The sequence below is a fragment of the Clarias gariepinus genome, chromosome 16 (assembly GCF_024256425.1).
Source record: "Clarias gariepinus isolate MV-2021 ecotype Netherlands chromosome 16, CGAR_prim_01v2, whole genome shotgun sequence".
Classification (NCBI taxonomy): domain Eukaryota; kingdom Metazoa; phylum Chordata; class Actinopteri; order Siluriformes; family Clariidae; genus Clarias; species Clarias gariepinus.
The window spans coordinates 21,680,573-21,697,567 of record NC_071115.1 but is presented as its reverse complement, the minus strand read 5'-3'; the positions used below and the strand labels follow the sequence as shown (position 1 = coordinate 21,697,567).

Genomic DNA, 16,995 nt, shown 5'->3' with positions numbered 1-16,995 from the left:
AGAAAGTGTAAAGAAGAAACTGTTTATAACTGTAGCAATTATTTTTACATTGCTAATTATGAATACATAGGTTTTCACAAGCAAGAAAAGTGAGGTTATCTGGAAGTTAGAATTATGTCAACTGGACTTTGTACTTTCTTTGTATGTTGATACATTTCACTACTCATACAAGTAGCTTATGGTTATTCTATGATGCCCTAGAGGGTCCTGACATCTGCATTATAACATTACCTGCAAATAGTGCATTTATGGTCAATTGCTGTCACTCAGCAGCCCTCTGTAGACCCTCTCCAGTCTTTATCACGGTTTCAGTGCCTGTGAGCTCGGCCTGATGTACCCGTTTGCGCTTTCTTTACATTCGGTGAGGTGTGCATGTGACATTCTCAGAGAATGATATTAACGTAGACGAGGACACTGTGTACTGTTACAGTTGGCAAGGAGTGCCTGTGACATGCTCACAGTATGACTTAAAAGTTGATGATGCTGGCTATTGTCTACTTGTCCAAACACTCCCTGCCTGCCCATACAAGCAAACAGAATTTCAGTTTTATAAATTTAATATACTGTAGAAAGATTAATTATTATAAGGGAAGCAGCATTGACACCATGGGGTGTCTATGTGGAGAATTTTCTCTCTACGTGTAGATATTTTTTCCTATATGTTCTCTAATTTACTCCTGCATCCCAAAAGCATGCCAGGAGTTGAAAAGGTTACACTGGTGTCCCTAGGTGTAAATATGTACATGGGTGGTATGCAATGGCTATCCAACTCATTCAGGGTTTATTTTCCTCTCATGGCTACTCCAGATATACAGAAAGCCTGACCAGGGGTATAGAGAAGAAATAAAATGGCACAATAGTTATTTCACTGTTGCTTTAAATGTATGTACACATTGTATTTATATATAAGGTTCAATCCAAACGCTCATACAAAATATTTATTAATGTGGCTTACTGCTTGTTAAACATCAAGAAATATGTTCAAATGAAACTAGATTGGGGGGGAAAGTCTTACTGCAGCATTATTTTATTGTTTTTGAAAACACTTCTCAAATATCTATAGGCTTCAAGTAGTGGTTTTTCACAGCTTCATACATAGGTATGAAAATCAGTTACAGTAAGTAAAAAAACAAAACCTTAATTACAGTACTGAAGAGAGTCATCACAAAATCATTTCACTGATTGTAATGTTTCAGAAATACAGGAACATTTCTGCTTGTAGAGCACTGAATAACACATGTAACTGACTTTTCACTAGTCGTACACCACTGTCTAGGAACACTGCTTCTCCAGTGTTGTAAAACAAAAAAGTGCTTTGCTTCATTTGAGGTTAAGAAGAAATGACATGTCTGATATTGTGCATTAAAACTGAGCATGTTGCAACACAGTTTCTGTGTTATCCCATAATGTTAAAAACTTTTTACAGGTGAAAAATGGTATCACAGTCAGCACTTTGCAGTATGCACGCTATGTATGAAATGTTACAGTACATGAATAACTTGACCACACTTGAAAATAGTGACAACACCTTTGGCATCATAACATGGCACAAGACAGAAGTCATTAAAATGATGAAAAAGGCACATAAGCATATATACATCTACATACAAAAAACAAAAATGCTAAGTATAATTTACTTTTCCACATAACAGCAGGCCAAAAAAAGCAAACACCAGTGCCCTGAAGAGAGTTCAATGAAACAGCTGTATTTTGAGGAGGTTGTCTTTTCATTCGGCTCAGGTCTCAGAGAGACGCTACAAGTTCACAAGCAAACCTTTTTCAAGAATTCCAGTGGTTTAATGGAAAATAAGCCAGCAAATGAACTTGTAAAGGAGGTATTCCCAAAGTTTTTTTTTTTTAAACACATAATTTAACACAACATAAGGCAATGGTGAAGGAAACAGGGCCATTAGCAATGTTCTTCCTCTTTGTCTTAATGAGACATTTTATCCAAATAATCAATCAGCTAACACTGAATAAAAGCTGGTAAAGCCAGTTAGCAAACTTTTATTTACATAATGCTACCTGGTCCCTAATGCATTCTTATTTTTAGCAATGTATGCTTTTGGAGCATCCTCTAAGGCTCACAGTGGAACAAGGTTTGGAAAGCTGCCGTTTGAGGTAACAGTGGCACCCTTAATCTCAAACATGGAGTAAACAGTTTTGTCACAAGCTGAAGAAAACCTGTTTATCATCTGAGATCTCATCATCTTCCCTATCCATCTCCACCTCTTCACCACTGTGGGCTGCCGTGTTCTTCCTCTTCACCTGCCGTTGGTTGGAGCCAGAGGGTCTCTGCATGGGCACCAGAAGACGGAAGCCGGGCGAGGCTTGGAGTGATGCTGGCGCCAGGTTGACTGGGGATAGATGGCAGTGCACCAGGGAGGAAGAAGAGGCTGTGGAAGGACTGCTGCTCTGGACAGAAGAGTATCCAGAACTGTGGAGGTTGATGCGGAGCGGGCGTTTGGAGGAAAAGGAAGAGCAGGAGGCGGCAGGCTCACCCGTGTTGTCCTCATCACTAGAGAAAGTACTGCAGTGGCACCGTACATCAGCAGACTGCACACACAGTGGTAGCTGGACTGGGAAGACTGAGACTGTGGGGACAAAATATTTCTCTATTACTCATAATTTATGAAAAAAAAAAAATCCCCACAATAAAGTTTGGTTTGTGTACAATTTCATGGTGTTCTGAAAAAAAAAAGATCTTGCATTATCTGCAAGAGGATGGGATTTTGGTGTAAAAACAGAATATCACAATGTGTTTTCAATATTAAAATAAGATTTGGCAGAAACTTACAGTACAACAAAACTTAACACAAGCAAGTACTTCATTACTCACCCTCACACTCTCTTTCTTCATCACTTTCCTGATCTCCCTCATAGCCTGAGCAGGAAGCATCAAGGCTCCAGTCTAGAATGTCACCCACAAGCGACTCCTCTTGATTGGACAGCTCAGCTGTGGGTGTGGCTACAAAGGATCCTCTGTGTGTATGCATGCTCTCTTCTCTCCTGCAAAAGAAAAGGGGATGACGTTGACATATGGCAAATGTTCCTCATGGCTTCATTCTGACATACCTTTAAGAGGAAGAGGGCAATGGTATGTGTGTGATAGTACAGTATATGAAGTGACATGTAACATAACCCAGGGTTGCCAAATTAAACTGTGTAATGCCACACAGGGCCAACCAATATGACTTAATGAATGAATTAATAAACAAAAACTTAAAAACTTAAATGTTTATTTTTGTGTTTTTAACAGGGACAGAGTTCATTTTTGTGTGGTTCAAACTTAAACCCAGTTGAGACAGATTGGTATTATTGAATTTGGAAGTGCACTAAAAAGAGCAGAGTGGATAAACATCATCCTGGAGTTCAGCTAAAATTTTGCCCGTCTCACCATCCAAAATTACTTGGAACCAATAACGATAGAAATAGTTATTATGGATTTTAAAAGCAACCATCTTATCTCGCAAAATGTCTGACTACTCATTATCAGGACTAATTTGTGCATGTTACATGTGCAGCTATCCTGATTTCAGGTTACGCATTTGTGTCCACCATGGATTTTTTCCCAGCTTTGTGCCATTTTTTTGTTGCTGTTAAATAATGCTCTTTAAGATCATTCAGATGAGCCCCATTTTTCACATTATAGTACTTAAAATAGCAATGTTTAGTTGTCCACATTTTGACCTTGGTTTACTTTCATTTTGGGATGGTTGAAATTTTTTTTAAGACAGGTTCAGATAGAACAAGACTAATCTCACAATACTGTGACTTTTACAGAATAATTTACTAGATTTCCTAGACTGGCGGACCCACAATATACAGTGCATCCGGAAAGTATTCACAGCGCATCACTTTTTCCACATTTTGTTATGTCACAGCCTTATTCTTAAATGGATTAAATTCATTTTTCCCCCCTCAAAATTCTACACACAACAGCCTATAATGACAACATGAAAGTTTACTTGAGATTTTTGCAAATTTATTAAAAAAAAAAAAAATTTGAGAAAGCACATGTACATGAGTATTCACAGCCTTTGCCATGAGGCTTAAAATTGAGCTCATCCTGTTTCCCCTGATTATCCTTCAGATGTTTATGCAGCTTAATTGGAGTCCACCTGTAGCAAATTCAGTTGATTGGACATGATTTGGAAAGGCACACACCTGTCTATATTAAGGTCCCACAGTTGACAGTTCATGGATAAAGTCAAAGGAATTGTCTGTATAGTATGGTAGAGTGGCCAGACAGAAGCCACTCCTTAGTAAAAGGTACATGGCAGCCTGCCTGGAGTTTGCCAAAAGGCACCTAAAGGACTCTCAGACTCAGAAACTAAGTTCTCTGGACTGATGAGACACAGATTGAACTCACATCATGTCAGCCGTCACATTTGGAGGAAACCAGCCACCGCTCATCACCAGGCCAATAACATTCCCACAGTGAAGCATGATGGTGGCAGCATCATGCTGTGGGGATGTTTTTCAGCGGCAGGAACTCAGAGACTAGTCAGGATAAAAGGCAAGATGACTGCAGCAATGTACAGAGACATCCTGGATAAAAACCTGCTTCAGAGCGCTCTTGACCTCAGACTGGGGCGACGGTTCATCTTTCAGCAGGACAATGAGCCTAAGCACACAGCCAAGATATCTAAGGAATGGCTTCAGGACAACTTTGTGAATGTCCTTGAGTGGCCCAGCCAGAGCACAGACTTGAATCAGATTGAACATCTCTGGAGAGATCTTAAAATGGCTGTGCATCGACGCTTCCCATACAACCTGATTCAGCTTGAGAGGTGCTGCAAAGAGGAATCTGCGAAACTGGCCAAGGATAGGTGTGGCAAGCTTGTGGCATCATATTCAAAAGGACTTGAGGCTGTAATTGCTGCCAAAGGTGCATCGACAAAGTATTGAGCAAAAGCTGTGAATACTTATGTACATGTGATTTCTCAGTTTTTTTATTTTTAATAAATTTGCAATAACCTCAAGTAAACTTTTTTTCCACATCGTCATTATTGGGGTGTTGTGTGTAGAATTCTAGAGAAAAAAAAAAAAATTCAAGGCTGTAACATAACAGAATGTGGAAAAGGTGATGCGCTGTGAATACTTTCTGGATGCACTGTATACTATGTAATGCTGGTTATTTGGATGGTACCCTGTATGGTTAAATCTAAAGCAGGAGCCAGAGCGGTTTCTTGCAATGCCCTACAATTATGTCATGGCCTTTCAATTAGTATCAGCGACACACACAGTTTCACTCACGAGTCTTAGTATTTGAGGGCCAAGTTAATATGATTTCCAGAGTGATCTCTACATAATAAATATATTTCATTATGAAGCCGACCCTTTAAAGTAAGAATTCTGAAAATGAGTTTAAAAGCATGTGAGAATATTATTGGACTACTATAATATTGCTGCTAATAAGAAAAACAAGAACTAGTAACAGCTCTCAGTGCAGTAGGTGTGATTTGTCTGACATTGGATGGGGAAAAGAACACCACCACATCTCAGTAACCTCTAATAAATATATTTTCATGCTAATGTTTTATTCTTTTTTTTTTTTAAACAAACAACTAATTTACCTCTTGCTGTTGCTGGATGGAGAAGATAGGAATGTGTGGATGTCTGCTGACTGGCTGTTAGCACTAGGATGCTCAAATTGGGGCTCCACCTCTGGAACCTCCAGCACCTGGCAGAGTTCTTTAAAGTCCATTACCTGTGAACATCCAAGTATCAGTAAATATGTATGCAAATATTGGTCATCCTGAATAATTTTACAAAAAGATCTTGATATACATCTTGCATGATGGGTATAGTTAAGCTACATATCAGTGACAAACATAATAAACATGGTAGATTTTGCGTTTAAATAATTGAGTATATCAGTTTTTGCTGTGTGAAAAAAACATTTTAAAATTACAACTAATGCATGAAATCTTATCTTAAAATGACAGACTTTGGAAACCATACAATACTCACTGTTTCTTTGCTTATGTGTTGGTATGGGTCACTTTCAAACCGCTGCTTAACACCAGTCAAAGACACTTGTCTGTAATCTTTTGGCACATCTTGGCTGAAGCTGCAAGAGGAGAAAGCAAGCTTAGACTGTTGTTTCTTTTTACATCACCCTATGCTGCTTGTTTTAAACCAAAAACAATATATACAAACCACACTGTACAGTTTTATCCTGCATTGCTTATGTTTGCTTATCTTCAGTGTCTTTGTACTTTTAATGTCAAGGAGCATCAAAGTGGCCTGCACTTAATGTGTGTCAATATGTGTCAGGTCCTTTTAATGTTCCAAATAACTAAATACCTTTTTCCCTATAGTTATGATCAAAAGTTTACACTCAAGTGTAAATACACCCCCTTAAGTTATTTAATTATTAATTTAAGATAGTAGTTTTATACAAATTTGAAGACATTTCTAAAGAACTACAGAGTTCAAGAATTGCACAAGTATAAGAGAGTATAAGTTATTGGGAGATGTAGCCACTTTGCCAAGGTCTGGGAAAAAAACTAAATCTGTCCCCTTTAGCTGAGAGGAGATTGGTTTAGAAAGTCTGAAACTACATAGGAATCACTATGGCACAGAATTGCCATGAACTGGAAGCTGCTGAAACCCACTCATTGTCTACAGTTAAGGGAGTTTTACATCACTATGAACTCAAAAGAAAAAAGCCTCCAAATTGTACACATCTTAGCTTGATTAAACGTTGCAGCTGATGACAAAGACAAAGAAAAACCTTCTGGAGGAAAAATTTGACGAGCAGCATGTTTGGAAAAGTAAAAGTGAGGTATTCATCCCCAAGAAGTCTAGCATAATAGTGGTAGCTGTATAATGACGACAAATAATGAATGAGTACTTCAGAATTCATCAGGATCACTTCAAATTATAAGCTAGGTGGTTGAAACTTTAATAAGTGTTTTCAGGTCCACAACTTTTGACCATAACTACCTAAATAGCAAAAATAGCCAGGAGCTTGGAGTTAAGCTTGAATGGGCAAAGTGGATATAGAGTATCTTTAAGCCCCCAATGTTAAAAAGCATGAAAACTCACCACTTGACATAGATCAGCAAAGCACAGGGCACCAGGTCCTGCTTGGAAAAGCCTGTGCACTCCACCAGCTGACTCGGCCATACAGGAGCTGTAAGAACACACAGGATAAGGAACAACATATTGCTTATGACTGCAGAGCCTAACTGGAAGAGAGCCTGAATTGCCTAAAACATGACGAGGCATACAGTTCCACAAATTGTGAGAATGGGATTATGTGATCAGCTTACATACAAGTCCATGTGAATTGGCTGTTGCTATAGAAACACAACATTACTTTAAGAAATTTTTTTTGTTTTTAACACTTTACTCTGAAGATCTTTGGACTAATAAAATTTGAGAATCCACAATTTTGCACTATGATGGATTGGTCCAAGTTACTTGTGATATACTCCAGGTACCCTATGATCCTACACAGAATGAGCAATATAGAAAATGGGTGTACAGTACGAGTAAGAGTGGATTACTGCTGTAGGATAATGCCTATTTTAGAAAACCTGCCAAATGCCGTAAATGTTAAACAACCTCAATTTGAACGTACTATTCTATTTAAATAAGCAAAAGAACTTGTGATGCTTAATAATATGTTTTCATGGCATTTGGGTCACTCAGAAGAATCAGATAACAGCAAACTAAATCTACAGTATTACAATTTCTGAGAAGAGGAGGGAATTAAATTACAAGTTACAAAATTGACCTGTGGTAAATTTAGGGAAGGAGTCTCTGGATGTGATCTACAATAAAGAATGCTTTAAAACACATACACTAATAACAGAACAAAGAACAGTAAGGAAAGATGGACAGAAATAATGAAACCCTTACTGTAGTTGTGCAATGCTCGGGTGAGCATCATGGTGGCACTGGCAAGGCGAGCAGGACCAGGCAGTGTGAGGGGGGAGAAGAGCAGAGAGAGCTCACATATGTAGCTGAAGAGATGAACAGTGCGGTGCTGCATGGGCAGTAAAGACTGTAGTACCTCACCGTAGTCCAGCAGAGTGGGTGTCTGGAATAGCACATAGCACATGCATATTAAACATTTAACACCTTTATTGCACTTACAGCTAAAAACTAAATAACATGTTGGCTGTTTAAATAGTTTAAAATCCAAACAATTATATTACATAGAATAGTGCAAAAGCTTGCTTTCTGTAGTGGTAAGAATTTTGATATATTTACATGCAAATATAGAGGAAATAGAGAGTATCAGCAAACAAGAGAAGCTGAGCCCCTAAAATGCCAAGCACTGCCCCACCCTTCAATAAAAAAAAAAAAAGACCCAATCACTTTTTTGAGGGCCAAAGTCTTTATAATAGATGCATTATGCAATTTTAACAGTTATTTAAAATCAGTGTTTGAAAGGTTGAAGGTCTCACCTTATTCAAAGAGATTCAATCAGGGAACATATTGCAAGAAACATAACTGTCTAAAGACTTTATTTTAAACAAACATCACTCACTCGGATCTTTCCTTCCAACACAGAGATGACCTCCCCCATCATCCTGACCAGGTCCTCGTACTGGTATGTGTTGTCAGTTAGCCACACAGCCTCTCGAATAGTCAGAATTTCTTTACTAATGTACCTGGAAGAAAAAAAAGCCACAAGCCACTGTGAGGTAAAAAATGAAGTTAGCAGCAGAAAAATACGGAAAGAAGCTAAAATAAAAATGGAGTGAGTTTAAGTGTATTGTATTTTTCAGCCAAGCTGGTTATATTTCCACCTAAAGAATGCAAAGACCTTAAATTCTAAAACCTTAAATTACATTTTAAAAATAAGTTTTTCTTTCTCCACACATGGAAGAGAGGGGGAAAACAAAACAACAAATATGTATAATGAGCTAAATCCAGGTCCTTACCGTGTGCAGATGACCATGCAGGCAATACCCAGAAGCTGTAACCTAGCCTTGGGCACAGAGTGTCGGGCCAGGTAGCGATCCACGCAGCTCACAGTTATATGCAGCGCTAGGCTGGAGAAATCCTTCATTGTGGCCACCTCCACTAACCAATCCACCAGGATGTACCTTTTAGAGTATGACATGCCTAAGTAAGCTCACTATAAACAGCCTATAAATGTAACAAACTGAAAAGATGAAATGATGATATATAAGAGGTACCGCATTGTGTCATTGATGCCCTCTTTGTGTGGGCTGTCAGTACGCTTTGGAGGTGATGGACAGGAAAGAAAGAGTTGAGCCACTAGGTCAGCGCAGACTCGAGGTTCCAAACCCAAAGGATTACCGCTGGCACATGACTTTGCTAAAGACAACTGAAAAATAAGATCCAAAGAAAACAATCAAGCTCAACTGAAATCAACGTTGCTGACAAACTTAACTAAATAAATAAACTAAAACAATGCAGAAAATAACAGAAGTAAATTAATTACTCTGTCCAAATTATATTTATTCACACAGAACTATTTAGCATAAAAAGTTAGCAATGATGCAGATAACAGGAAATGACAAATAGGCTGTTTGTCATCTATTTAGGGTGCCGAAATAGATGACCAACAGCCTATTAAAACGAATAGTTGTCAACTTGTAAATAGATAATATTTGTAAAATAAATAAAAAATAAACAGTAGCTGCTGGTGATGCTGTTATTTTTGCAGGAGAGATGTTTTTATAAAACTCAATATGTCAGTTAGCTATTTACAGATAAATATATAATATTAAATTTAATTAAAACATATCTTCTGCTGAAATGAAGTAAGGTTATACTTTTAAATTTCAGATACTGCTCAGGTTAGGCATGTTTCGGTGTTTCATCATAGAAACTTCAAAAAATGTTATGGGTTCTGACACCAAAAATATAACTTTCTTGCAACATCAAAATAAAATCTGCCCATCATGATGGTGATTTGCTGGATTTAATTACTACCAATTTACATTATGTTGTTAAATTCTTTAGTGATTGGCAGCTATTACATGCCTAGCCTGGACAGACAAACTTACAATATCTGAAAATTTAAAGCATAACTCAATTGCATGCATCTACATTTAGGTAATGCCTAATTTGAATAATTAATATATATTTCAGGAGATCCAGGCTTTTCTGTAAACAAGGATCAAATAGCACAAGTTCAGAGCAGCTCGACTGTCCTTTCACTCATGAATAGAGGGAGCACTTAAATGGCCGTGAGTGCAGGTGAAACTGCCCTAGAAGTTAACAGGAACATAAACAGGTGACTCACTAGACCCATGAATCATAGATAGACTGTTGGGGTTTTGCAATTTTCAGTTAATTTCAGTTAAATTCAATTCATAAAGGTCTTACAGATTTTAAGGTAATAAAAACTACTAAAAATATATCAAAGTAATAAACATTAAAAAGCAGTGTAATTAAAATTGCTGATAGCTTAAACACCACGTCTTGACAAAGCGATAATCTTTTTCCCTAAAGACCTTCTGCTCCACACTGCAATCCAGCAGGTGGCAGTAATGCCAGAAGAGGAAGCAAAAGCAGCAATAAAAAAAAATTTAAAAAAAGATTTTGCATCCTATTTTTTTTTACAGAAGTGCAAAAATGTTGCAAGTTCTTTACAGAATATGAAATCTGTATACATTTTATGCAAAAGTTGCGATTGTTGCAAGGAAATTGTCATTTTTAATTATTTAACAATTCACCTAAAAATTTTGTAATTAAAAGTGTGAATTGATTCCAAATTGAAAACTGAAACTGTAAACTATGAAATAAACGAAGGGGGTAAAAATAATCTCTTTCACACACAAACCTGAGCTTCCCAGCATCCCTTTGCTGCGTAATCCCGGAGAGTGCGCACACACTGCAGATACCTGCCGGGGTCAGAAATCTGTTGGGGGGTGGGAGGTAGAATGTGTCAGTAAGGGTTAATCAATGGCCATTGAACACAAATTCATTAGTGAACTTGAAGAAACATCTTACAGCCGTGTGGCGATTTTTTTCCCAGAGAAGGTATGAGCTCTGCACGCTGCCACAGCATGAAGACTCGTCCAACATGGCAAGAGCTTTCAATCGCATCTCCTCATCCTAAAACATGCAAACACAAAATTACAAGTTCCACAAGGTGCATGAAAAGCAGTTACAAAATAAACAAGATGTTCTCTTGCATGCTGGTACTAAAAATACTGATGATGATTTAGTTGTGATGAATTTTAAAGATTAATAAAAAAAGGAATTGAAGGTGGCTATTGGACAAAAAAAAATTTTTTTTTTGCTTTACAATCTGCCCGTAATTAAAAGCGCTGATGTTGACTGGGAAAAACATATTAATTCCATGTAACAAATACAGGCTGCAATGAATCCATCACTTACGTCAGACAGCTCAAGGACTCTGGCCAGGCAATGTAGTAGCGCTCCTCTCCTCTCCTAAAGAAAAAAAGGAGTGATAATGCATTACACTAGGAGGAAATAATTTTATTTCTGTAAGAAAAACCTTTTTTGGCACTAACGGATAATCCGGTAGAATTTACAGTAGATCAACTTTTTTACTGCTTACTTTGCTTTAGTATTAAGTATACCCATTGTAGGTGAATAATGTGCACATACAAATGAAAAGATTACAGATAGTAAATTCCTAACCACTTTGCTTTCACTCTCTGCTTTGAGATGCTCGTACACCACAGCCTTGCAGCAGCTCCCTGAGGGTGACCATGGTGGACGGATAAAAAGCCAAATGAAGGGATCAGCCAGTGGTGAGCGCACACGCTCAGCCATGGTGAAGTACCTTGCAGCCATCCTGCCACAAAGATCCGCCCTGCCCTCATCACTGAGTGAAGCTGGAAAGGAACAAGAACAGTCAGCTCACTTTGATCAGCTTCAGATAACACTCATGCATGAACGCTCGTTAATCAAATCAATGAAACAAACATAATTAACCACTGATCAATCTACTGACAAATTTACGCGCACGAGTTAATATACTTACGTCCTTCGTTGTACAAATACGCAATTCCTAGCTTTACTGCAGCTTCAAAATTTCCTTTCTCTGCAGCCCTGGTAATAAAACCAAAGACAACAAAGCTAAATTAATTTAAGTTCAGTTTCCTTCCCAGTTCCTAATATTTGCAGTATTAGACAACAAAGCTTCTCAACATAGAAGCATAGACTTACTAAACAGGTTGTTAGGGTGTGTTATTAACAATTACCTCTCAAAGAGCCACACAGTGTCAGGAGCTGGCCAGCGGTCCTTGAAGCTGACCCGTGCCCAAACACTTGAGTTGTTGTCGATGATATTACGGAGATGAGAATGCACCTATGTAAAAGTAGACAGTATGGATGCAAGTTGCATCATGGTATGTTTGCTCGACTCATTACAAGTGGTATATAGTTAATAAATAAGCAGTTCTATATACAAAAAAGTGAGGACACTGTCAGACAGGGAACACAGTAAATAAAGGTGAATGATAAGAAGAAACCCACAGCTCTGACGACAAGGAGGTCTTCAGCAGAAAGACACTGGAGGACACAAAGCAGCACCTCTTCAGGTAAAGACAGGAGGCCCAGAGTGGAGACATGCTTTCGGACCCTCTTCCTCGCAGGCACAGAGGAACATTTATGGCATTGACAGTGTAGCACTAGAAAGAGACAGACAAAGTAAAACTCTTTAGTAAGCATGTTGATGATGATGGAAATATGTAACGCTATTAGCCTACACGCTTCTTCATCTTCTTATTCTTCTTTCTAGTCAGTTTAAAGCAGCTGTGGTTTTGCATTAATCCATCCAGCATTCTACCTCGACAACTGGATCAAACTAATAACAGAACTGGTTAAAATTAGTTTTTTTTTTTTTTTTAACTGACTAAGTCAGGACCCTAACAGCATTTTAGGAACGTTACTAAGATCAGCGCCTAATTTTCCCTCCTTGGCTTTACCTCGACAGAAGCTAACTGCTTACATCTGATTTACACTAATGAAGCCCAAATAACTCCGTGAGCACAGACATTACACTAACCAGTGAGCAAGCTAAACTGTATCATTATTTCGCATGCAAACCTTCATGTGCTTCTAAATATCGTTGGGTTAACGTTATACTAGTTTAAAAAAGCAAATATCAGTTTAGCATCTTATCTGTGTAAGGCAAGATACATTAATGTAAGCGACACTGCAAGTTTTTTGGCACGACTGTACGGTTTAAATAAAAATACAATGGCAGCTAAAATGTTTAACTATAACATTTACCTATATATGTGTAGAACAGCTTTATTAACTTTCGAAAACAGGTAACACACCAGGTAGGTTAACATAAAGCTAGCTAGTCGGCTAACCGCTGAAGAAATATAACTTACTCACCGCCCGCTTTCATTTCAAGAGAAGATTAATTCGCTGCCACTTTCCAAAGGGGAGGATAGAAAGCAACTGTAAAAAAAAATTAGAGTTATTTAACTAGTTTTTAGCTAGTTATTGGAGGCTGAGCACTAACAGCAGAGTTAAGTGTTAGACTGTTTAATTTCATTCACACAGCTCGAGTTGTGGATCCTCCCCTAAACCGATTAGCACCGCCCGCGCGCATAAGTTTAAACATCAACTTTGTTAGCTCATTGGTCGAAACCCAACTACGCCCACTCACAGATCTGCCTCGCGCTGATTGGTTAGTCCCTAAAACTCAGCATGCAATTGGTTTATTTTACGAATAATTAAAATCACTTCGCTGATTGGGCAGAATGATGCTATTTCGAATTGTGATCATCCATTCCCACCTTTAGGCCTACAGTTGAATAAATATCTAAACTCTTCTTAGGAGTTATGTAGAATTTAAATGTATTATACGTTAATCAGGAAGGAATGCTAAAAATTCAGGGTAATCAAAATATAGAGCTAAGAGCTACTATTCAAAATATGAATAAAATATGTACATGTTCTTATTACAAACTTTCATTTCTACAGATGTAGTTAACTAACTGTGACTAAGCACTTCGATGATTGGCATAGACTAGAGTAAATATTATAAGACACCAGTTTGGGCAACTGGTTAACTAACAAATATTGGCAACTGGCAAATATTGCTATTAAACAGATTCAAAATATACACAAATTAAGAAAGAAGAAGAAAAAAACAGGTTGGTTGAAGGATGGGCATTAGAGAATGTTTTTTACTTACTTGTATTTGTCGTAAGTTCATGCAAAGTTTCTCTATCTTCTGTTCTCTGTAAGAAAATTTTATAGCCTTGAGTATGACAGTAAACCAGTCTCCAAATCTCAACTGCTTTTCATTGGTACCAGCTGCAGCTAGAGAATCAGTTAGGATGTCTATTTTTGACAGGTTAAATTCAGTAATTTACTAAAGCCTAGGACTAAACTGGTACAGCAGGATATTTGAGAAATCGTAGGGTATTCAGACCCCTTCATTTATTTGCCTTTTAGTTGGCTTCAGAACTGCCTTAATTTTTCATGGCAAAGATTAACCAAGGTGCCAGCTGGTGCAGATTTGTTGACTGCACATCCATGATGCAAATCTCACATTCTAACATATGCCAAAGGTGCTCTCCTGGATTGTGATCTGGTGAGTGTGGAGGTTATGTGCGTACAATGAATTCATTGTCATATTCACAAAACCAGTATGAGACAATTTTAGCTTTGTGACATGGCTTGTTATCTTGACATAAAGAGATACGCATGGTCAGCAGCAATACTCGGGTAGGCTCAACTGGTATTAATGTGCAAAGAAATTATCCCACACACCATTACACCACAGCCACTATCCTGAACTGTTGGTATAAGGCAGGGTGGATCCATGATTTGTTGTTGTTTACACATAATTCTGATCCTACTATCCGAATGTTGTAGCAGAAATCAAGACTTATCAGACTCTGCAACATTTTTGTTTTGGTGGACCCATGTGAATTGTGCCCTCAGTTTCCTGTACTTAGCTGACAGGAGTGGCTATCGACATTGGCTGTTGCCGTAGCCCATCTGCTTCAAGGTTTCACATGTTGTGCAATCAGAGATGCTCTTTGGCATACCTTGGTTGTAATGAAATATTATTTGAGTCACTTATATTTTCTTTCTTCTCCATCTTGACCTACTTAGTTAGCTAAAACTACTTGACTACATGCCTAAATGGTATAAGTTCATGCCATATGATTGACTGAGTGGATAATTGTTTTAACAATAACTAAAACAGTATCTAATAAAGTGGCCATTGAGTGTATATTTAATTTTAACTGGATGTTCTGAACATTAATCTACACACAATAATTAGATAGATTGATTAGATTGTGTCAGTTTTGTTACTCAGGATCATTAGGGAATAATAGCAGAATAAAATTGTGCACCCTAAATTAAATAGAAAATATTCTAATTTGATTTAGAAATGAAACCTGTAACCATTTCCAGGTACAAAAACATTTTAAAACAAGTTTCCATTTTTGAAAGTCTGTGATCAAATCACATTTTGTGACTGTGTTTATTGTAGAATTAATTATAGCTTTTTAACCTTCACACTATTATATACAGTACAGGCTAAAAGTTTGGACACACCTTCACTCATTCAATGTGTTTTCTTTATTTTCATGACCATTTACATTGGTAGATTCTCACTGAAGGCATCAAAACTATGAATGAACACATGTGGAGTTATGTACTTAACAAAAAAAAGGTGAAATAACTGAAAACATGTTTTATATTCTAACTATATCCCTTTGCTCTGATTACTGCTTTGCACACTCTTGGCATTCTCTCGATGAGCTTCAAGAGGTAGTCACCTGAAATGGTTTCCAACAGTCTTGAAGGAGTTCCCAGAGGTGTTTAGCACTTGTTGGCCCTTTTGCCTTCACTCTGCGATCCAGGTCACCCCAAACCATCTCGATTGGGTTCAGGTCCGGTGACTGTGGAGACCTTTTTTTGTTAAGTACATAACTCCACATGTGTTCATTCATAGTTTTGATGCCTTCAGTGAGAATCTACCAATGTAAATGGTCATGAAAATGAAGAAAACACATTGACAGATAGATGAGAAGGTGTGTCCAAACTTTTGTTCTGTACTGTATTTTAAATGAATTTTGTGTGAAACCTGTAGCTTTAGGGGTGTCATGTCCTTACCTATTTATTTTGTCCTGCATTCTTTAAGTGTGTCAGTTAATAAACAAACAAAATAAACCAACAAATAATATGAATCAACTAATAAATTAATACATTTTGAAAATTTTCTAAGAAAAAATATAATGACTTTGAGCTGACACTTAAGTTAGGTCCAGGCAAGTGATTGTCATGTTATTTTTTTTTATGTTTATTGTCATTTTAAATATATAAAGTAAAGAAGTACCATACAAAGTGAAATGAAACAACAGTCCTTAGGACCAGGGTGCTGGACTGGAAAACTATAATGTGGACAACTTGTTTTTAATATAAAAACAAGACGGCATAAAGCAAGTGCAAGCATTGCTGTGCTGACCAGTATAGGGTGAATTAAAGTGCAAAGAAAAAAGAGATATTTTAATGTACTACTAATCCAGTAAGTATAAACATTACGTGCTGCCATATTCCAGGTCCATACAACATTTGGTACTAATGAAATGCAGTTTTAAGTGCTTAGCAGTCATCTTAACAGAAAAATTTACAAAACTAAAAATATAAAAAATAGAGTGAAAAAGAAGTGTGTGTGTGTGCGTGTGCATCAGCCCAGTAACCGGATGGCTTGTGGAGGCAAAAACCTGAAACTGTTCAGACAGATGTTGTGAATTGTGAATTGTCATTGTCACAGATAATGTGACGAGGAAGAGGAAGGGTGGTCTTCCACGTCACCATGCTTCGATATTTGTATCAGTATTGGAAAATAGTATCATTTTTAACAAAAATGCATAATGACTAAGCATTTTTTAAATGTATTTGTTTATGTATTTATTTTATCATAAATTAAAACCTGAACTATCTCATTTAGACAAAGATATAGACTCTTGGCTAAGGCACAAAAATTGAGCACAGGTGCATCTGACTTGCTTTGATTATCTTGATATGTCTTTTGAACTTCTA

At 37.4% G+C, this 16,995-nt stretch overlaps 1 protein-coding gene across 1 annotated transcript; it reads right to left on the bottom strand.

Moving 5' to 3' along the window:
- Nucleotides 1-912: 912 nt before the first annotated feature.
- On the bottom strand, nucleotides 913-13,493 carry ccnf (cyclin F). The gene is made up of 17 exons (XM_053514356.1): nucleotides 13,318-13,493; nucleotides 12,448-12,602; nucleotides 12,174-12,280; nucleotides 11,954-12,021; nucleotides 11,608-11,804; nucleotides 11,341-11,394; nucleotides 10,951-11,055; nucleotides 10,781-10,858; nucleotides 9,165-9,316; nucleotides 8,907-9,071; nucleotides 8,510-8,633; nucleotides 7,876-8,056; nucleotides 7,057-7,144; nucleotides 5,977-6,076; nucleotides 5,580-5,713; nucleotides 2,840-3,009; nucleotides 913-2,594 (listed from the first exon to the last, which is right to left on the bottom strand). The coding sequence occupies exons 1-17, from the start codon at nucleotides 13,328-13,330 to the stop codon at nucleotides 2,167-2,169; spliced, it is 2,319 nt and encodes a 772-aa protein (XP_053370331.1). The 5' UTR covers nucleotides 13,331-13,493; the 3' UTR covers nucleotides 913-2,166.
- Between the last annotated feature and the right edge of the window lie 3,502 nt (nucleotides 13,494-16,995).